Source organism: Ascaphus truei, chromosome 3 (genome assembly GCF_040206685.1).
Source record: "Ascaphus truei isolate aAscTru1 chromosome 3, aAscTru1.hap1, whole genome shotgun sequence".
Classification (NCBI taxonomy): domain Eukaryota; kingdom Metazoa; phylum Chordata; class Amphibia; order Anura; family Ascaphidae; genus Ascaphus; species Ascaphus truei.
Window position 1 is genome coordinate 23,976,734 of NC_134485.1, and position 22,928 is coordinate 23,999,661.

A 22,928-nucleotide genomic window follows, 5' to 3' on the forward strand; every position below is an offset into this window, starting at 1 on the left:
ATCCTTTGATAAAGTGCCTTTTTTCACGTATAACACGTCAGGATAGCAGGAGACTCTAGGAAACGGAGGGGAGTTTAATTTGGTGCTTAATTGTTTCATTTAGCATCTCCCAGGATGTAACTTAGCAAGAGACTTTTATTTGTGCCTGATTTGCTGTACTGCGTTTGCAATGCGTTTAGCTGTGCGACCCCGCAGGACGTCCCGTCCAACTGTTACTGTGCTATTCCTGCTTGTCTGAGTCTGCACGCTGTACTTCAGCTTATTATGTTATGGACCATACATACTGAAAGAGGACTATACTGTAAGGCAGCTCTTGGGAGCAGCAGGACCGTCTTAGCACAGGGACGGAGTTTACATGGGATGGAACGTGAACTGCACACATCCGTCACCCCCTCTCTCCTTAGCTATGCTATCGCTGGGAGGTTTCGGAGTGGGTTCCTACTGGTGCTGCCTCTAAAGAGAGCAGGGGTACTGAATTGATTGCCGTTTCATGCCTGCTCTTTGCGTACCCCCTTATGATATAGGGTACAACTTGGCTTAAAGGAGTAACTTGCTGCTTTAAACAGTGTCATTTCTGGAACCCACCACATCTCACTGCGTGTTTGCCATAGTTGTACAGCTGCAGAAAGTCATGGAGTTGTTTGCAATGTAGCTATCCGAAAACAAGCCTTAAGAAATGAGCTCAGTTTATGGACAGTTCTTTGTTTCCTGGGAGACCAGTACTGTACATTTGTTATTAAAATGTCGTGCAGCCATAATCGAATTAGAAAGTAGATTCCCAGCGCAGTATTGAGTTGTGGCTTGGTAATCCATCCTGGGGGAGGGCTTGACAGGGCCTGATGGGACGCAGATACAGCACATTGCAAAGGGGACACCTGACTTTATTATCCATGACGGGGGAAATTTCATGAAGAGCACATTTGCTGGTCATGAGACCCTTCATTTACAAGTCATGCTTTTTAGGCCTTGGCTGGGTTTCGGCACGTAGAGTTGCGTCAGCCCTGAGGTGTGCTACCTCACTCTGCACCATGTCTGGTGCCCGGGGACATTATACTTCAATAATGGCGGTGTCAATCAACCAGCTTTACGCCGACTTGACAAGAAAATCTTCTGAAATAAAATATCTGCAGAATACCCATTATCCGTACTGGAAACACAAGTGTACTATGAAGGGTGAATAATTTTTTATATATATATATATATATATATATATTATATTTTATATACATTACTTTAATAAACAATGAGCAGGAGAAGCCATGTTTCACATGAAATTAATTTGACCCAAATAAAATAACTATTGCAGTTAAACAAATGACTGTAATACAGAAGAAATTACCATACCTTTGAGCAAGATTACGTTGAATTTTGTTAAATTCCTTATATGATTGAATATTTTTTTTCCCCTCTTCTACTTGTTCGTCCTTACAATGTGTGTGCTGGTAAAAATGAAAGATCCTTAGAAATCCTTGGTGCTTGCAACTGGAACAATATGCCACACTGTTCAATATTATTCCGCACGTATACCTCCTGGGGGGGAAATAAGGGGTCGTGAATTCATGCAAATAACATTTATTTTGACACATTGCACCTTTTTCTACTTGAGACTGTCAGGTGTAAGAGGCCTGTTACTCCATTGTTTTAACTAATCCAGAGCAGGGGTGCGCAAAGTGGGGGGCGGGAGATTTTGCTGGGGGATCGCGGGCGGTTGCAGAGGCCCCGCGCTCTTCCCCCCAAGGCATTTAAATTAAATGCCGGGGGGATCACGTGAGGCCTCTGTAACTGTTTACTTACCGGGATCAGCCGGCTGTGACGCGTCGCCTTACCTTCTCCGTCGCATCGTCCTCCTCCTCCTCCTCCTGCTGCAGCATCATGGCGTCCAATGACGCGGCGACGACACGTGGCGTCTCGTTGCCATGACCATGGGATGTCACATGGCGTTGTCACGGAAACACCGTGTCCCGTGACATTGCAGTGTCATTTGACACGCGTGACGCTGCAGGAGGCGGAGGCCCGCGGGGGGAAGTGCCTATGGGCAGCAACATGTGAAATCCGCCACTGGCCGTGGAGAAAGGCAGATTCCTGGGAGTTCTGACGATTTTAATTGAACAAGACGAGAGTTCTTAGAACTTCATACGTGGAATGATAGTGTGCAGAGCTTTTCAAACCTCGTCATTCAATGAAGAAACCTGCAAGGGTTTCTTTTCCAAAAGCTCTAATCTAAAATGCTAGCGTAATATGTGTCCGGATGTAAAATGCTGTATTAAGCTCAGTACTATTAGTATTGTGACCCCATTGTTGCAGATTGGTCTCTGGTTACTGGTGACGGCAGCATTTCACGCTGCTCTTTTTTTAATTTGTAATATATGCAGCATTTGATTACCTTTAATGAAAACCGATTACCTAAGCTGGCGATCGACCAGCGAATATCCGGCTCTGGGTGCACGTTATGGCTGCTGCTGAATCAATCCGTCAGTGTAACTCCACAGCTACAATGTAACCTTATATTATTAACGGTAACATTGACTATTGTTACAGCTTTCACCCCAGTTACAGCCTCCTGCTGGGAACACTGCAACACTTTCCTGTTTGTGATACTTTGTTGACAAAACTCTTGCACTGCCGGGGAGGTGGGCTAAAACCTGCTATAGCAACCGAAGGATGGTCACTATATTAAAACTCATAAAAAATTGAATTGATTTTTTTTACATTTTTTTAGATGCAGTTCGTACTATTTAATACTACAGAACTGATTTATAATTAAAATAAATATATAGGATTTTGCATGTTACATACTTTTGATGGTTTCTCGGCAAAATGCTTACATATATTCACCCTTTAGCTGCCAGGTGTCTGGCAGTACCCGAGAGGGGTAGTGATCACGTGACCACGAACTTCACCTAGAAAATGAGCATTAATAGCATGATGCTCAATGAACGTCAGAAGGATCCCTTGCGTGCCGACCCTTGTGACGTTCAGGGAAGAGCATAAGGGCAGCCTGCGGCAGGGGTGCGCAAACCTCCTGCCCTGCGCCCCCCAATTTGCGCACCCCCGGCCTAAGGGTTAGAACTGAATACTTTTTTTTTAATCTTTCCGAATAGATACATTTGCCAAGTGCATGTTGCTCGTGTGAAGGGCTAAGGGAAGCCGCGCGAAACACATGTGCATAACATTTCTAGCAACATTTACTGACTGCCGGGCTTCCCCAGTCATCAAAACCACCCACCTCCCCCCAACGGTCAGGTTTCCAGGATATCCCTGCTTCAGCACAGTTGGCTCCATCAGTTGCTCAGCCGAAGACTGGCTGGGCCACCTTTGCTGAAGCAGGGATATCCTGAAAATCTGACCTGTTGGGGGGGGGGGGGGGGGAGGGGGGTCTTCAGGACCGGAGGGGAGAACCCCTGACCTTCTGGAAGGTGGTGTTTAATTTGATAGGAAATCACATTAACGTCTCTTGGTTTCTGATCATTGCTGCTGGATGTAACACAAGTCTCAGCATTGACCGTGGGGGTTGTTTTAGAAGTCCATGTCCTTACACTTTGACATCAGCATACCGTATAATACAAATCGGCTCGCATACTTCACTGTGAAATTAGCCACCAGTTTGTGTTTTTTTTTAATATGTTTTTTTTTTTGGGGGGGGGGGGGTGAGGGGGATATACATGTAAATCTAATGATCATGAGAATCTCACCCACTTAAAACTTTAGCAAATGTTTTAACTCGAGAGAGAGACCTGTTTTATTTTTTCCGTGAGACTCCTGTAAATGCATGCTCTTCACCCGTACCTATTTAGCAGGTATATTACATGTACTGTATATCACGGAGCAATGCAGGAGACCCAACTCCCACCCCCCCCCAGGGATTTCGCTCTGCACCATGTCTTGTGCGTTTTGGGTTCTTTAAGACCAGCTCTATTCATTAATCAGAGCATTTTCTGTGTGGTAAGCCGCGTACGTTACGGCAGGCGTGCGCCAACTGGGGGGGGGGGGCAGGCGGCGCTTAGAGGCCTCGCGCTCTTCCCCACATCATTTTAAATAAAATGCCAGGGGAGCGCACAAGGCCTCTGTAATTGCCTCTTACCTGCACTCCAGCGGCTTTTGGCAACGAGTCGCTATGACAACGCGGCATCAAATGACACCACGGGGTCAAATGGCAACGCGACGTCACATGACGTTGTGACGTCAAATGATGCCGGAGAGAAGGTAAGAGCGGGGGAGGGCACGAGCAAGGGGGGAGATCAGGTAGGGGGCGCAAAGAAAGTGTGTGCACCCCTGGGTTGGGGGACTTTCTTAGGACTAGCTTGGAAGTACCTCAGTACCCAAGTAGAGGAGTTACAATGGGACCTACTTTTATGTGCGAAATGTTTGTGGGTCTGGAATTGGCTACGGTTGGGGTTCTGTGAACTCTGCTATATAACGCAGACCTAAAACAAAGTATGTTCATACACCGTTAAATCCGCCGTTATCAGGTTTACCTGAATAGGGCGCGTGTCCTGAACCACGACTTACCCTAGTCTTCCTGCCAAACTTATTAGCACAGGACATATTTAACTGGTCCTAGCATGTTGGAGAGGCAAAGAAGGTCAACCCCCAAATATCATGGCTTAGCTCAGATTGTCCTGTTTTCTCAGGGAAAATGCTTGGGCTAACAAAAGTCCACATTCTCAGAATTTGGATACCCCAAAAGTACTGTAACAAGGAAAAAAAAAAGTTACGTTAAAGTAATTGATACAAAAGCACCATAGTTTAAACCAGAGATGGCCAACTCCAGTCCACAAAGGACATCAACAGCTCACGATATAAGGCTCTAGCACAGCACTGATTGAGCCACCTGTGCTGAAGCAGGGATATCCCTTATACCTGACCTGTTGGTGGCCCTTGAGGATTGAAGTTGCCCACCCCTGGTTTAAGCAATTAGGTGGCGTAGCATTTATTTTTTCTTTATTTAGGTGATATGAATCATGTCTCGTGAGCACCGTGTCTCTTTCCCTGCAGGCTATGCACCCGGCTGCAGTCCAGTGGCTTAAAACAAGAACGAACAAAGAAGGATTAATTATATCTAGCAAGCTGTCCCTTCAAGTATGTCCATCCCTCCAGCCTGGAATGGACATAAGTCCGTGTCTTGCACCGCTCATAACTGAAGCTGGAAGCATCTCATCCGAAGACTTCAGCCTGGAAACATATAGGAAGAATCTCCATACAGAGAAGCTGGGGAAAGTAGTACTCTTTGCTGAAGTTACGACCACAACATTCGATCTACTCGAGGGGTAAGTCCCTGATATACACATCCCTTATGCATAGAATCTTTCAAACCAGCTGCTAACATAAAGCTAAAGGATATGGTACTATTTCAGGTGTAAATCCTCCCTGTCCCAGTCTGTGTGCGTGGTTATGCATGACTGGTGTGCTTGCTTTTATTTGTGTATGTGTGTGCGTATATGGATGTGAAACCCTATGAATTGTTAAGCTTGTGTATGTATAGATACAGATCTGTGTGTGTGTGTGTGGATGTTTATATATACATATACATACACATACACACACACTTGTGCATACTAAGGCTGCGTCCCCGCTAGCGCAGAGCGGGCGGCGCTTGGCGAGGTGACTTGCGCATATATATATATATATATATATATATATATATATATATATATATATATATATATATATATATATATATATATATATATATATATATATATATATATAGCAACTGTAAATATTACTGTATGCTCATTTGCATGTCTTAGACAGGTCTGCAACCCTGTCTTTCCCCATTGTCACCCAGCATACAGCGCTTCCACTGCAGCAAGGGATTCTGGGAAATGACATGCAAATGAGCACTCAGTGCCACCTTTTGTCTCAAGCTCGTATTACACAAGCCAATCCTCAAGCCAATATATATATATATATGCAAGTCCCTGCTCACGCAATGCGCTCTCGCGTATGCGCATGCACACACGCTCAGCGCTTAGATAAATACATTTTTTATACTTTCCCGCTCGCTCAATATTCGGCAATGCCGCCCGTCCTCCCCCCGCGCGCGAGCAGACGCAGGACACCCGCCACGCATGCTTTGAGCGCCAGCACGCTCAGCACCAGTGGGGACTCGGCCTTATTTATTCTTTCACGTGCATTCGTTTGTGTATTTCATGTGTACATATGAGTGTGTGTTTTCTATGTGTGTGTATATACATGTGTGTGTGTGTGTGTGTGTGTGTGTGTGTGTGTGTGGGTTTATGTATGTTTCCTTTTTTTTGGGAAGCAGGGATATCCTTCAAACCTGACCTGTTGGTGGCCCTTGAGGACTGGAGCTGACCACTCCTGCTCTAAGTGATCTCCAGGATGGTTTAATGTAACACTCCTCTGTATTGGGATGACTTGGCCATTGCGTCTTCGTTAGCCACAAACCAACACGTTGGAAAAAGCTGGCCCTGCTCTCCGCATAAATGGTTACTTGCTGGGAGTTTTTTTGTCTAGATTAAGCGATGTAATAGGCTTTAAAACATTAGTATTTTTCTCACTGGAGGTAATGACCATAGGGGAAAAAAAAAATCTGAATTTGATGGGATTGGTGATTAACCCTTTCGCTGCCAAGTGCCGTGACAGGGTTAAGGCTACTAATGAAAACGCTACCGCTGAAACCCACGGACATGTGATTTGGAACTTTTTTCTCTCGTTACTGTTCCACTTTGAATTAAAAAAAAAAAAAAGGTTTGGCCAATATGATGGAAACCTTTGTAAAAGCAATCAAATGAGTTATCTCAGTGCAACGTTCCGATGTATAATGTACATGCCAACATATAATCAGCTGGACTGACAAGGCTACAGTCTGGTCTTTAGCTTTTCACTTTCCCAATTCCAGTCCTCAAGAACCCCCAACAGGTCAGGTAATAAGGATATTCCTGCTTCACAGGGGAATCCGTGGCTTCGTCGGAGCCACCTGTGCTGAAGCTGGGATTACCCTTCATAACTGACCTGGTGGGGGTTCTTGAGGACCGGAATTGGGAACCACTGTTCTACTGTACATCAATGCTTCAAAAGCACTGGCACATACCCACAGTACCCGTCTCACGTCCGTGGGAGTATCCCAGCACATCAGCTCTTTCTTTGGACGCACAGGAGGAACTCTGCGTCTTGTGATGAGCTTGCGCGCGCATATGAAGCTCCTTTTACCTGTTTTATTATTTATACACATAGAGGATGGTGCGGTGTTTGCCCGTAGGATAGAGAGAGAAATGTAAGGTAGAAGTGATACTTTGTATTGCACAGGATAGGAATTGGCTATTAAAGGTATCAAAGTGTATTACAAGTATCTTCCTTACTTTCCTTTGTTATTTATAATGACCTATAGGAAAAGTATTCAGAACCACTGTTTTATGTAATATGTTTCTTTATTATATTATTTGTACAGCACTTTAAGCTAAAAAAAATCCTTTATTATTACAATGTAAAACAGTGTTATTATCTATTCTATGTGCATCAGAAGAATGGATAGTTTGGCTCAGTCACACTTTGAACTCTGCCAGCCTTAGGTTGAGTCCCAGTGCCGCGCGCTACCACTATGGGACAGGCCTCAGTGGCTGTGTGTGTGGGCGCGCAAAGCGTCACGTGGCGGCGCGCAGCCAATGGCAGGGCAGATATGCCCCGTCATGGCTCGCCCCCCATTATGACCCTGCGCTCCCATAGAGCTCCCTTACAGATTGGCGATTTCGGCTGTAGTCGCTGCATGCGCTGCCATGCCGCCAGGCGTGCGCGCAGCTGGGATGACTGGGGCTGTTGCCTTACGCCACGTCCAAACGGCCTGCTCGCGAGCGAGAGACTAAGCGCCGTGACGTTGCGCTTGCTTGCAGCAGAGGCGATTTGTGGACTGAGCTGTTGCACGCGCGGGGGTCGGGGGGAGGGTGGCGGGGGCCTTGTCACGGGCGAACTGCTCACGTGAACCGGAAAATACAAAATAATTTGTCTCGGCAAGCAGCTCTCGGACCAGCGTGCACGTGCTTTCGCGCACCATACACCATCACATTACCCCAATGTGATTAATTGCGCAGCTCTCTCTTGCGCAAGCAAGCAGCATGGACACGGCCTTAGGTTGCAAGCTGATTGATTAGATATCAGAGCTGTATCTCAGTTGCACTAATGAAAGCAGGAACATAAGCTGTAACATGATTGCAGTAAAAGCATAAAGCAGTTTCTTTCTGCCTTTGTATTATCTTGAATAGGTGTGTATCTGTTCAGTGTGCACAGAGAAGTGTATTTGCTGGGTACTTTGTGGCAGCGTGAGCCTCCTATATGAATCTGCCAATGAATCTAACTACCAGAAATCTTCAAAAGTGGGAAAAGATTAGATTCCATGTAACACAGCGTGTTTTACTGGCAACAACCATGAAACATGTATGGTTACCAAAACAGGTATTCATTTATATCTGATATCTGATATATTTGTATCTGATACATTTCCTATAACGATTTGCCAAAGGTCAGATTTCCCCGCCCTGCGGTATTGTATGTAATCGCTTTGCTCTCTCTGTCTCCTTACTATCTGCGCGTCTTATGTTTGTGCTTCTTATGTGTGATGACAATGGGAGTATTCTCCAACCACAGTGCATCTCGCTGCATAAACTGAATGGCCAGGATCATGCCATTAATGCTTTGCTTTTGTGAACAAGCTAGTAGCACAAAGCACCTTGCATTACACACACACAGCTGGGCAGGTAGTAAACTTTTGCTTATGGTATATTTTGTTTACATTGAAGTGAAATCATAGTGATCAAACTTAGATGTAAGGTTCATTTCGAGTACATGTTGGTTGAGGGTTTGCACAGGGTATGATAAGCTGTTTCACTGCCGAAGGGGCCTCAATGCATTACTGCGCAGGAGATGGTAAAGGGTTGGGGTTTCCCAGCACAAAGACTGGTCATTTTGGAACTTGGATACTTTAACTTGTTGATTGCAAAATCATAATAATAGTTCTATTTGCTTTATTGGTCATTGGGTTTGGATAAAGTGTGTGTGTGTGTGTGTGTGTGTGTGTGTGTGTACATATATAATTGTAATAACACACACATTCCAAGCATGCTCTAACTCCAACACCCACCACATCATATATATGTATATTTATGTCAAAAGGAGGGCTACTGAGTGTGGCAAATGTATACAATAAAAGACAGGGGTGCCCAATACTACATCCAATTGAGAAAACATATATGGTAATAAGTTTAAAGTTTTAATACCTCAATAATAATAATATTTCTTGGCTATTTAGTTAAACACTTTGGCCAAAGCGTCACAAGCCTGCATACCAACGTCAAGGTAAACAAAATTAATGCAGGTCCTGCACTACACTGTGAACCTTTCCTTTTACCTCTGTATGAGGGGAAACAACCTCAGTGAGTCCTGTCCATTCAGCAAAATGCCAGAACCTCCCCTGTTTAAAAAGGTGGGGAGGGGTGAGATCTGGGAGGAGGGGCCACTTACCTCCAAACAACTGTTGCCAGTGAGGAATTAAATTAACACACACATTCCCAGTAAGCTCTAACTCCAACACCCACCACATATATAAATATATGTTTGTGTGCACACACTATGATCTCTTTTTCTGTAAGGTAAACTTCTGTCTTTTATAAACTTATTTTGTATCAATACAAAAGTTGGCAAAACAGTGGCGATGTATTGAAAGTCTTTTAGCTCTGAGCATCTATAGAAACCTGTGCACTTTTAATAGAATCACTAACAAATGGACCCTTGGCTAATAATAACCTTTACAGTCTCAGAAGAGCTCAAGGCAATACAATATTTTCTTCCCTCAGGAATATGTTGCTCAAGAGAGCTGGTTTTAGAAGCTGCACATACAGTAAATGGTCTCCATGAAAGACCGATCTTTGAGTAAGCATTTCATGTACTCATCACGGGAGCACCACTCCTAATTCAAAAGCATGAACATTCTCCCCTCTCGCTCCCTCTCTCCCCCTCCCTGCAACAGTAATACAGATACTTAGAAGCCTATGCAGATTCTAACCACTGAGCAAGTAGACCCATGCCAACAATAACACAACATATATATTAATATGTAAAACATCAACACAGGCCATCTGGAGATCTAATGAATAATCAAGGGATTCCAAATTAAACTACAGATCCCCCCCCCCTCTCCCCACCCTCAGAATCTTTAGGACAACACTGTCAAATTCAATCTAGTCAGTCCGAGCCGAGAATCAATTTTTCAAACTTTTATGACAGGTCTAATCGCTTCCACCTGTTCTTCGCGTCTGAGTCTTGACTGGCATGTTACCAGGCAGGGTGGAAACATACACAAAGACCCTTATTAGGCTCCGGCTGTTACTCCACTGTGAGGTCACTCAGCCATTAAATTAGTTCCATCCCACTTTGTTCCCCTCTTGCCCTGATTTTTTTTTTTATTATTTTAGTGATGAACCAGGGTGGCAGGAGTAAGTTATTGAATATGTTGGTGTAGCGCGTGTAGATTTGCCACTGTGTTCTGATTGCTGCAACCCATGTACTACCGTAGGTGCCAGGATTGAAGTACAATGCATGGATAGTGCTACAATCATTTCCCTCCTCCTGCTTCCGTGGCTGTCCCTTGCAATTTGGCACATCATAATAAAAGAGCAATTTGGACACTGAAATGAGGACTTGCGCTAACACAACACCCTCCTAATTGTTTGCTTTAATTTGGAAAACAGCAGGGTGGTTTTTACCTAAAAATATTGCTGTAGTATTAAGAAATTAAAAACTAGGCTTCCATATCAGTGTCCCCTATTGCCTGCATTTCATGCCCTTTTATCTGGGAGGAGAGTGGTTCAGTGTTGACATCACTGCCCTTGAACGTTTGGTCCATGTGACCTTGGGCAATTTGCCCAATCTCCCCGTGCTACGTGGTTTTTAGTGGATTTTTTTTTTATCTTTAAAAAAATCCTGTGTGGTTTTTTTTTTCTCCCTTTGATAAATCTTGTGCTGTTTGAGATAGATTTTTGTGCCTAATATAACTTTGTATTTATTTAATGTACTTATCCATTTGAAACTAGGTTTTTATCACAAATAGGAACACAGTCACTTCCCGGATCATCTCATACTCTTTCAGACTTATGTGCTAAGCTTCACAGATGGAAATCACACATTATGTTGCGTTCGTGTTTGCCTATGTACAGTACTAGCCAGTTTTTTTTTCCCTGTGTTCACCTTAAGTGTCAATGTTTTTATGCAAGTATATTGGCACAGAAATGTCACACAAATATAAATGGTATGTACTAAAAAAATATGTATCTGGGCTCCCCCCAAAAGTTGAACCTGCATTAAAATCATCCCCCAAGTTGTACCTCGCGTCAAAGCTAAAATGTCTGTTTCTATTGGTAGAGCTGAATTAAGCAACTATGTGTCAACCACAACGCAGCACAGATGTTTCATGATATGGATTAACGAAAGGTTTTATTTTCACAGTGTGGCTATTATAAATAATATTAGGGTTGCCAAGTGATTTCTCCAAAAATACTGGACACAATGGTGAAAGGTGCGACGCGATCGAGACACACACACACACACCTATCTCCGCTCCATGCTGTTTCCTCCTCTCCTTGGACACAGCCCCAGACTCTTGACACCTCATCCTGATTGGCTGCATTACCCAGCCACCTAGCAACAGCTCTGTTCTCTCCCTGCTCAGGAAAATCCTGCTGACCCCCAAGCAGGTCAGGTCACTATGTCCAGAGAGGTAATACCAGTATTACAGGACAGTCTTGTTCAATACTGGACACCTGGCAACCTTAATTTACACTACTCCATTCATACTTACTACAGCTAGTTAAAAATAAATAAAAATGTACAATTTTGTATTAATGTAAACTGTATCAATAAGGCATTGAACATGTCACAATTCGTCAAACCTCAAGGAACTGCAGTACTGTGCAGAATGTGCCACACAGTGAAGTCTTCTTCCAAACGCCACACCGGTTAGAAAGGCGTCTACTACTTTTTAGCACTAACATTTTGACACACAATTTTTTATTTTATTTTTCAAATAGAGCTTTGCACAAAGGCCTTTTTTTTTTGTATAGTATTTTTTATTGCAAGTCTTGCATTACATATATTTGTCTAACATTTGTTAAGATCATAAATGGTCAACATTTCTTTGGTCATAACAGGTTATTTCCCACTTACAGGTGTGTACGACTTTCGTCTTTTTATTTGATATAAAGCTAAACTATTGAACGTTGGTGAAAACATAGTTTCAATGTAACGTTGCCTTTATACGTTGATTGGGGGAACATTGATTTAAGAAAGCTTGTTAGCAGAAGGATGGTCGGAGCTTAGCTGACCTCTGGCCTGGCACAGGTTTCCCCTTCCAAATGTGACTGCACAGGGAAGGGGAATCGGCCGCACCCAGCCCTCGCCATTCAATGCAAGGTTTCCCTATTCTTGATCCAGCACTTGAGCAGCATTTGCGAATAATACCGATGGTCGGCAAGACTAAGAGTAAGGCCGTGTAGCCGTGCATGCCACCGACTGTTCATGCAGGCTTTGCATATGTGTGTTAACCCCTTTGATGCTCTTGGGGCCTTCAGCACAAAGCAAAGTGTCCAGCGACCGCGTGTTGTGTTAAGAAAGAAAAGAACTGGAGCCAAGGCGGCCTGACAAAGGGTTACTGCCCCTTCTGTGACCCTATCAGTGCAGAGCTGCCTGCTGCTGCCTTCCGACAGCGATGGGGTTATTAGACCTGTTTTGCTGTTTTTCTATAAATGTAAACACGAGTGTTTGTTTCCGGGCTTATCCTGGCATTCAGTGGCTTTGGTATGGGATCATCCAGGCCACCCCCCACCCATCCCCGGCAACGGCTGCCTGCGGAGCAAGCAAAGTCCGCAGATATCAGAGAGCAGCTTGAGCTGAGTGTCCTGCACGGCCCCTCTGGCACTCACAGGGTTAAGCTGTTATTCGGTGTAATGAAGGATCTGCAGCGACGTTCTTCATAGATATAATAAATAGTGTTTTCATCTGTTGCCGGGGTGGCCAACTCCAGCCCCCATGGGCCACCCACAGGTCAGGTTTTCAGGCGGCGCCACCTGTGCTGAAGCAGGGATATCCTGACAACCTGACCTGTTTGTGGCTCTGGAGGACTGGAGTTGGCCTCCCCTGACCTATTGTGACAGAAACGCAGGTTTCCGATGTATATCTCCCTTTTTGGGACTATTTACAGCCTCCCCACGAAGCGATGTTGTCTGTGCCGGACTGTTCCTGGGTTTTTGGAGGTGTGAGATTGCACACGGGGACGGGTCATACTTTGCACCGGGTTTTTACGCACCTCATGTTTGGTAACCAAAGGCCTCAAAAGGGTGACAATCATCCCGAAGAAAGCTCGGTCTCCCACCCCTGTCCCTTATCGATGAATGTGTCCTATCTCTGAGCATTGCATGTAAAGGGCCAGCGCACTTTTATAGCTGTAATACTGCCTTTACATTCCATGCAATTCACTGCTGTAACATGCTTCATGCATCTGCTTTACATTGCAATCATTATTATACATTAAATATTCTCTTGAATGATATATTATCTCTTGATGTGTATGGATGTAGGAGTATGTAGATATGTGTGTATATAAATATATATATTTATTTGTGCGCTTATCCCTTTTATTTTTTTGTACAGTACCCTAGAGGAACTTTGATAGCAACCCCTTCACATTATATGTGTTATATTCCCTTTGTTGTCAAAACTGTGTGCGTGCATGCATATACATAGACATACACACGTGTATGTATATATATATGTACATTCTAAGTACTCTTTTAATATATATTTTTATATATTAACAAGTGTGTGTTTATATATATATATATATATATATATATATATATATATATATATATATATATATATATATATATATACAGTAGATATATATATGTGTACTTGATATAAGGAATATATAGTAAGTAGGTTCTCCTTTGCAGTGCCTCTCTGAAGTGCTTGAATCGTGTTTGAATATGTTGTAGATATTTTATCGGAACTAATAAGTAAGAAACACTGGATAGCCTCCCTTCCAAGTATAAGCGTAAGGTTGAGTATACTTGAACCATAATTTACATGACTATTATATGTGGCGTGTCCCCAGTTATTGTGCTGATTGAAGTATCCCTCTTGTGCCCAGTTTTGAAACAAAGGCGCATCAAAAGGAGCCTTTACTGTTTCAATATGTGCTGAAATTGAGGTTTAAAGTTATGGTGCATGTCCTTACTAAAATGTAATCTCTTAATGCTTTTTTTAATGTTCGGTCTTTGATGCACACAAATGTGGGACTTCTGCCTTTGTAATGTTAGCCACAGAAATAAGTTTTATGTTTTTATCTCCTGCCGCAGCCTTAGTGCTGTAATAAGAAGAAACACTTGTCTAACCGGCTACAAATTCCACGCACAAAGCGCTCACATTCCTGTGTTTTGGGTCTAACGTTCAGGGGGAAAGCAATTTATTTATTTATAAAATGTTTCACCAGGAAGTAATACATTGAGAGTTACCTCTCGTTTTCAAGTATGTCCTGGGCACAGAGTTAAGACAAATAATACATGGTTACAAATACAGCTACATAAATGAGCAGGGTATACATTATATACAAGACATTGCATGCACAGTTAGAGATAATAATGTCACCATTGTCAGAAGGATCACAATCGCTTCAATGAGACAAGGGGAAATTGCACAAAATCTCAACAGCATTAAAAAGTTAAAGCTAATAATAGTGCATTTGTGTATACATATACTGTACATACATATTGTGTGTGTCAAGATAAACCACATACTGTATATGTACAACATTATTTTTTTTTAAAGGAAAAAGTATAAGGTGTGCAAAACTGATTTAAAATAGTGTTGCAATGATGTCTATGAGTGCCGCCACGATGTAATGGGTGTACACCACCCCAAAGAAAAGTACAAAAAAAACCCAAAAGGCGCAAATCAGAGACACAGGTGCATGGATATACAGGCAGTCCTCGTTTTACAACGCTTCGCTTTACAACGAATGGCTTATCCAACGCGGTGCAATGCATACCTATGTTCATTTTTACAACGCCAAACCGGCTTATCCAACGCTCTTACGACGGTTTGCAAAGTTGTTTATGTGTATATAATATATATATTATACTATATAATATATTATATTTTTATATTATATTATATATTATGTTATATCTATATTATATATATAATACAGTATATACACCATATAATTTATGTGTATGCTGCATATCTTCTTGTCTGCATAAAATATTTTGTGTATTTTAGCATTAAAAATGCCTTTAGGAACGGGAACTTTCATTTAAACAGTGTTCCTATGGGAAAATGTGTGTCGCTTTACAACGTTTCGCTATCCAACGCCATTTTGAGTAACGCATTGTGTCAGATAACCGAGGACTGCCTGTACAATCCCTGAAGGATAAATACGTGAACAAGTCCTATATTCGAATTCCACAACGAGATGTACCTATAAATGAAAAAGATACTAATATGGTGAAGTACGTTTATGAATAAAATTATTGCGCAAGCAACAGAGGCTACTTACAATGTAGCAGAAATAACAGGCATATCAGTAAAATGCTTTCAGATCGCTGCGTCAAAGGGGCTGATAATCTCAGGAACCGCTCACTCCGTCTGTGTGCTCGGACGCAGAAGCGTCACTGCTCAGCTGTAATCAGCAGTTTGCGCGGGTCCTCCGATAGTGACGTCACTCCCCTAATCGGAGATACCGCTGGCTCCGTTCACTCGGTGAGATTAGCCACAGGGCTTAATTCGGAGATTGATATAACAGTCCCAATAGCCTTTAAATAAGGCTTTGCAGCAAATAGAAAGTCAGTTAAAAAGTCCTGAATATAACAGAAAATAGGGAGATCTACTAAGAGACCCGCACCCTACTAGTTTCGTCTGAGTTTAGACTTCTTCTGAGGCATATATATAATATGAGTAGCTGGATGGCTGATAATTAACACCTCATACATTAACCTTGGCCCCTTGCAGACGCAATTACCAGAACGCCCTACTACTGTCTCTGTACGTTCTTCCTACCAACCAATTAGATTGTAAGCTCTTTGGAGCAGGGACTCCTTTTCCTAAATTTTACTTTTAAGTCTGAAGCACTTCTTCCCTTTGTGTTATTTATAATCTTATTATTTATACGATTGTAACTATTACTACTGTGAAGCGCTTTGTACATTAATGGCGCTATACAAATAAAGACATACATACACACACACACACACACACACACACACACACACACACACACACACACACACACACACACACACACACACACACACACACACACACACAGTATATGTTTTTGTTCCGTGGGGTATCACAAGGGATCTGCTTTCTGCCACCTTTTTTTTTTTTTGACTTACGGCACTGAACGCACCTTTCACAGCGGCCAAAGAGGTGCTACTGGATGACTGCCTTCACTTCATTGCGTCTCTAATATACCTCCCTAAGTGGGTCTGCTGCTGAGATTGGCAAGATTCATGTCCCGCTGCCTCAGGCCTGACTGCATAACTAATGAAGCCAAAAGTACCTCATTTAATATGCTCACTGACATGCCAAGGCCTCTTTTTGCTCTTTAAGCCGTCACTGCGGCAGCGAAACGCCTGAGCCCTGAAACAAAAGTCTGCAGGGACCGCCGTCCCGGGAGCTCGCTGCTCCACCCCCCCCACCCCCCTCCCATTCCTCATATAAGAGGAAGATCCCTTCCCTTGTCAAATATTATGTTAGTGCCTCGTTTCTAACAGCACGGGAGGTACTCTCATACCTCATTTTGCGTTCAGAAAACCTGGAAAAAAAGCCTGATTTAAGTAGTCGGGGTCACAGACACGACAACATTGAGTAACTCATTTCATTTGAAACAGGTTAATTTGGCTTTGACTTTTAATCTGCCAGAAGTCAAAGGGCGCGGGTTAATTTTGTTTTGGGATAATCAGGTGATTGTCTGGCACGCCAGCTCCCTGCACGGGAATCTGCGACATTGACCTTGCCTGACTGCGTTGGAGATCTCAGCATCTCGTATCCTTGTTAGCCCAACTCTCAGCGGCCTCATTTTCTCCCAATTATACCACGAGTGCAAATATTTTAACAATCTTATGTTGTATTCGCATGAAATTTTCAGTCATAACACCTCATATCCTCGGGCCTCAAGTGTCTTTTTAATTGTAAAGGGAACACTATATTTCCCCTTGCACTGATTTTTGAGGCTGCGGGATCGCTGTAAAAACCGCAGTCTGCATTTTTCCCCTTCTTTCTAGAAACGGTTGAGCGTCTTGTTCACATTTTTTTTTTTTTTTTTTTTAAATTATTATTGAAAACATATTTTGCTTTAATTGTCCCTGTTGGTAAAAAGGTGCTAAACTACTAAGTTTGTTTCCAGTGTAGAGAAGAGAACGACTTATTTTTATATTTTCATATATAAAAAAAAGAAACAGGCTAATAAAAGCTCTTTTTATGGCTTTGAAGGTTATCTAAAATAGGATTTATTTTAGTTCTTTAAAGCAGCAGGCCAAGCTGCTGTTTTTCGCCCTTTATTATGTGCATCAATACCATCCACACAATAAGTAATTTGCTAAGTTGCCGATCGATCCGTTCTCCTGTGATCGATCGGCGAAGATTCGGCTCTGGTGTTCGCTAAATGATTGCAGAGGAGTATTGACTCAGTAAATGGTTGCTATAGAAACAAAAAAGGCTTGTTACATTATTATACATTAAAAATGTAATTCAGAGTTGTTAAAAAATGTTTTATTTTCTCATGCTTTTATTGTGCGAGCTTTCGAGATACACTGATCTCTTCTTCTGGCGATGTTACAATGAATGAAGCAAGCAAAGGGTATACTTAAAAACAGTGTCTCTTGAAAGTTATCTGTGCTTGTCTCTTCCCCCCCCCCCCCCCTGTGTGGATGTGATTTATGGCTAGAGGTGTTAAATGGTTCCTGAAAGTTAGTGATGTAAGAGTGTGTGTGTGTATCTGTGTGAATATAAATGAATGGAGAGCCATTATATATATATATATATATATATATATATATATATATATATATATATATATATCTCTATATCTCTATATATCCTATATATCAAATGGAAATATTACTGTGAGCACATTTGCATGTCTTAGGCAGGTCTACAACCCTGTCTTTCACCATTATCGCCCAGCATACAGTGCTTCCACTGCAGCAAGGGATTCTGGGAAATGACATGCAAATGAGCACACAGTGCCACCTTTTGCTTCAAATTAATTTTCACATGGAACCCTATAGGCTTATGCTTGCTGCATTGCACAGCTTTTCAGCACAGCCTGGGTTAAGATGCATAGCCGGTAAACATCTATACATCTATCTAATTATATATATATATATATATATATATATATATATATATATGTCACTCGGCACTCCATTAGCAGAGGTATATTGGTAGGTGCTCGTCCCATACAAAATTTGTAAATAAACGATACCGTGTTGATCCACGAAATCAGGAGACCGCACTCAGTCTTAAAGCAGGAAAAAGTGTATTAGTAACAGGGCACACATTTCCAACGTTTCGGTCCCAGAAAACGGGACCTTCCTCAGGGTGATGCATCACCACACTTATGGGAAGAACAAACATAGAGCATTAAACTAAATAATTTGTCATATTGGTATATTATATTAGTGCACTGGGGCTTGTTTGTTTCCTTGTGTGTGTATTTATCATTTTAAAGCAATTTATAGAAGATTTTACATAGTAAAGTTGCCGGAGGAAAAAAAAATATTGAAGTGAATATTTAAGACTTTAATTGAAAACTGCTGTAGTATTTAATAATATGGTATGAGGTTCCCCCCCCCCTCCCCCTCCTCCTATGCACCTTTAAAGGGTAAGACACAAGGAGGATAGAACTGCTCACATCTCCGTCCTCATGCTTCCGAATAGCAGTCATTAGCCGTAGAACAGCAATACTACATTACCCCTTTTTTTTTTACATTTAATGTAAAGCATGTGACAATTCTTACCTACGCTGGCAATCGGTGCTCCTGTTATGAATCTGTAAAAATCCTGATTGTGTGCCTAACGAAATGGCCGCCTTCTAACTTTGTGCTGCAGTCGGTGACATTTTGCAGTTGATATGCAACATTATATTACTAAGCGTAACACATTATTGTTGCAGCTTTCAGAGTAATAGACAGTCTGCTGTTTTGGAACACAGCAACAGATCTGTTTGTGATACTTTGTTTCCAAAGAGCAGAGCTCAAAAAGGTGTGTGCCAGCCTGATTCAAAAGAGGAAGTGGATATGACTTTCTAAATGTTTGCTAAGCAGCCAAACGATCGGTACATAAAAAAAATCATTGAAATTGCATTAGGAATGATTTTTTTAATGAAAGCATGGAGTAGATGTAGTGAATATAGAAATAAGATCTCACGGTATTTATAACAAAGTATTGCTGTTTGTACCCTGTACAGAAAAATATGGAAATGTTATTTTTTGTACCCCTTCCCCCCTCCCTAATTATAATATGTAAAAATCAATAAAAATACAAGTTTAAAAAAAGAAATTGCATTAGGAGTTTAAAAAAAAAATGCAGACATTATCTAATATTACAGAACCGATTTATTTAAAAAATGAAAAAACATATAGGATTTTCACGTTTTTATTGCAGTATTATTACCCAATGTACAACTGTATTACCCCTTATTTGATCTAGTATGGAGATATGGGGGTGAACAGAAGGGCACCAGTCTCTATGCAAGTGTCTACTGGTGAATGGGACCAATAAATGTAGTGTGTGTGTGTGTGTGTGTGTGTGTGTGTGTGTGTGTGTGTGTGTGTGTGTGTATATAGCGAAAAGATGAATGATCCAGGGTAACTTCGGATTTTCTTAATTACATTTAATCAGTACAAAACACAACGTTTCATCCTTCAACAGGACTTTCTCAAGTGACTGGTTGACCAGTCACTTGAGAAAGTCCTCTTGAAGGATGAAACATTGTGTTTTGTACTGATTAAATTTAAAGCTGCAGTTCAGTCAATATCCTGCATGTGTGTGTTTTTTTAATAAATCAGTTCTGTAGTAAGAAAAAATACTTTTAGCATTTTCTGTTTTTAAAAAAACAACTTTTAAAGACTAATTTTCTTGTATTCTATTTTAACAGAGATTTGCTAAGGCACTGCCCCTTCATGTCCTGTCACAAGCCCTGGCACACCCATTTGTCAGCCCTGCCCTCCCTCTAGCACTTGTCATGAATATTCATGAGCTTCCACTGACAGACGAGCAGAATATAAACAGATCCCTTCACTAATTATGTCACTAAATTTCGACCTACAGTATCAATACATGGAGAACGAATTGACCTGCAGCTATACAGTTCTTTAGGTAATTAGAGATTGCCCACATGAAACTATTGAAGTAAAAAAAAAAAAAAAAAAAGACTGAACTGCAGCTTTAATTAAGAAAATCCAAAGTTACCCTGGATCATTCATCTTTTCTCCATATACTGTTTTTTTTAGGCATATATCCCTGAACCAGTAGCACCAGTGAATTGCATGTATCTTTACGTTATTCCATGTGGTGTGCAGCTCCCCTTACCCTATTGTCTTTATATAGCGCCATTAATGCACATAGCGCTTCACAGCAGTAATACACGTCACAATCCTATAAATAACAAATAATACAAATAACACACAAAGGGCACAAGTGCTTCAGACATAAAAGTAACATTTAGGAAAAGGAGTCCCTGCTCCGAAGAGCTCACAATCTAATTTGTTGGTAGGAAGGATGTACAGCGACAGTGGGAGGCGTTCTGGTAAGTGCGTAGGTTTAAGTCCAGGGGGATTTATATGTGTGCCTGTATTTTAGCTAGGGCTTTGTGCGGCTCTAGGGCAGTTCATAGCCTTGTATGTGCGTGAGGATGCTCAGTTCTGACTTTTCACATCATGAATATTGTATTTTCTGCTTTAGATACAGAGCCTCACAAATGGCCTAACCCATGAAGCGTGTTCTTTGCTCTGTAATGCTTGCTAGCATGTCCAGGTAAAGAAAGGTGAAAGCTTAGCAGAGTGCTGCAGGTCTTTGCGTACTCAAGGGGTGAAACCACAATGGTTTTCCGTTTCAGGATTATTTATAATGGTAAATTATAATTTCCTGAGTACGTTGAATATGATATTTCAGCTTTTGTGTAACATATCTCAAGAAAACCGGATGGTGAACCATTAACCAATCCCTGCAATTCCACGTCATGCACACAGCCAAAGGCCTGTGAGGGGAAACGTGGTCTCCTAACAGTTTGCTGAAAATAAATAAATATATCTCTGCTTTTCAACAATACCGGTCTCCTAGATTTTAATAATCGATGATGACAATACCTTTTAAAATAAATGTGTATGTGTATATATAATATATAATCAAAAACAGGACACACACAAAACCGAATATAAAATAAGGGTAAAGGGAGGGTGCATACCATCCAAAAATTTACAAAAAAAAAAGGAAAACGGACCAAAGTGGAGATGTTTGGCCATAATGCACAGCGCCACGTTTGGCGAAAACTAAACAGAGCATATCAGCACAAACACAAAGGAGTTCATGGTCGACTCAATGACTGCAAGGATCCCAGGTCCTGTGGCTGCAAAACAAGACCAAATCATCACAGTGCTTGACAGTTGGTATGAGGTGTTTGTTCTGATATGCTGTGTTTGGTTTTCGCCAAACGTGGCGCTGTGCATTATGGCCAAACATCTCCACTTTGGTCTCGTCTGTTCAAAGGACATTGTTCCAGAAGTCTTGTGGTTTGTTCAGATGCAACTTTGCAAACCAAAGCCGTGCTGCCATTTTCTTTTTAGAGAGAAGAGGCTTTCTCTTGGCAACCCTTCCAAACAAACCATACTTGTTCAGTCTTTTTCTAATTGTACTGTCATGAACTTTAACATGCTAACTGAGGCCTGTAGAGTTTGAGATGTAACTATTGTTTTTTTTGCAAATTCTCCGAGCATTGCACAATCTGACCTTGGGGTGAATTTGCTGGGACGTCTACGCCTGGGAAGATTGGCAACTGTCTTGAATGTTTTCCACTTTTGAATAACCTTTCTCACTGTAGAATGATGGACTTTAAATTGTTTGGAAATGGCCTTATAACCCTTCCCAGATTGATGGGCAGCAACAATTGCTTCTCTAAGATCCTTGCTGATGTCTTTCCTCCTTGGCATTGTGTTAACACACACCTGAATGCTCCAGACAAGCAAACTGCTAAAACTTCGGCTTTTATAGAGGTGGTCACACTTGCTGATGATCAGTTAATCAAGGGCATTTGAAAAGCAGCACCTGTCTGGTACTTAGCATCTTAATTCCTATGGAAGCAGTAAGGGTGTACTTAGTTTTTCACACACAGCTTCTCCATTTTGGCTTTATTTTTGTTAAATCATGACACTAAAGCTTGGCCGAAATTGGGTCATGCAACAGGACAATGATCCCAAGCACACCAGCAAACCTACAACAGAATGGCTGAAAAAGAGAAGAATCATGGTGTTGCAATGGCCCAGTCAAAGTCCAGAGCTCAACCTGATTGAAATGCTGCGACAGGAACTTAAGAGAGCTGTACATAAACAAATGTTCACAAACCTCAATGAACTGAAGCAACGTTGTAAAGAAGAGTGGGCCAAAATTCCTCCACAGCGATGTGAGAGACTGATAAAGTCATACAGAAAACGGTTACTTCAAGTTATTGATGCTAAAGGTGGTTCTACAAGCTATTGAATCATAAGGTGTAGTTAGTTTTTCACACATGGCTTCTCCATTTTGGCTTTATTTTTGTTAAATAAATAATGACACGGTGTAATATGTCATGTGTTGTTGTTCATCTGAGGTTGTATTTACCTAATTTTAAGACCTGCTAAGGAACTCATGATTATTATTAT

General features: G+C 41.7%; 1 protein-coding gene across 3 annotated transcripts in view; it reads left to right on the forward strand.

Annotated features, from left to right (window-relative positions):
- Positions 1-22,928, forward strand: part of HLCS (holocarboxylase synthetase) — a 209,010-nt gene that overhangs the window by 70,634 nt on the left and 115,448 nt on the right. For all 3 annotated transcript variants that reach the window (XM_075593777.1, XM_075593778.1, XM_075593779.1), the window contains one exon: positions 4,996-5,267. In XM_075593777.1, the coding sequence (XP_075449892.1) occupies positions 4,996-5,267 (272 nt within the window). The remainder of the gene's footprint in view (positions 1-4,995; positions 5,268-22,928) is intronic.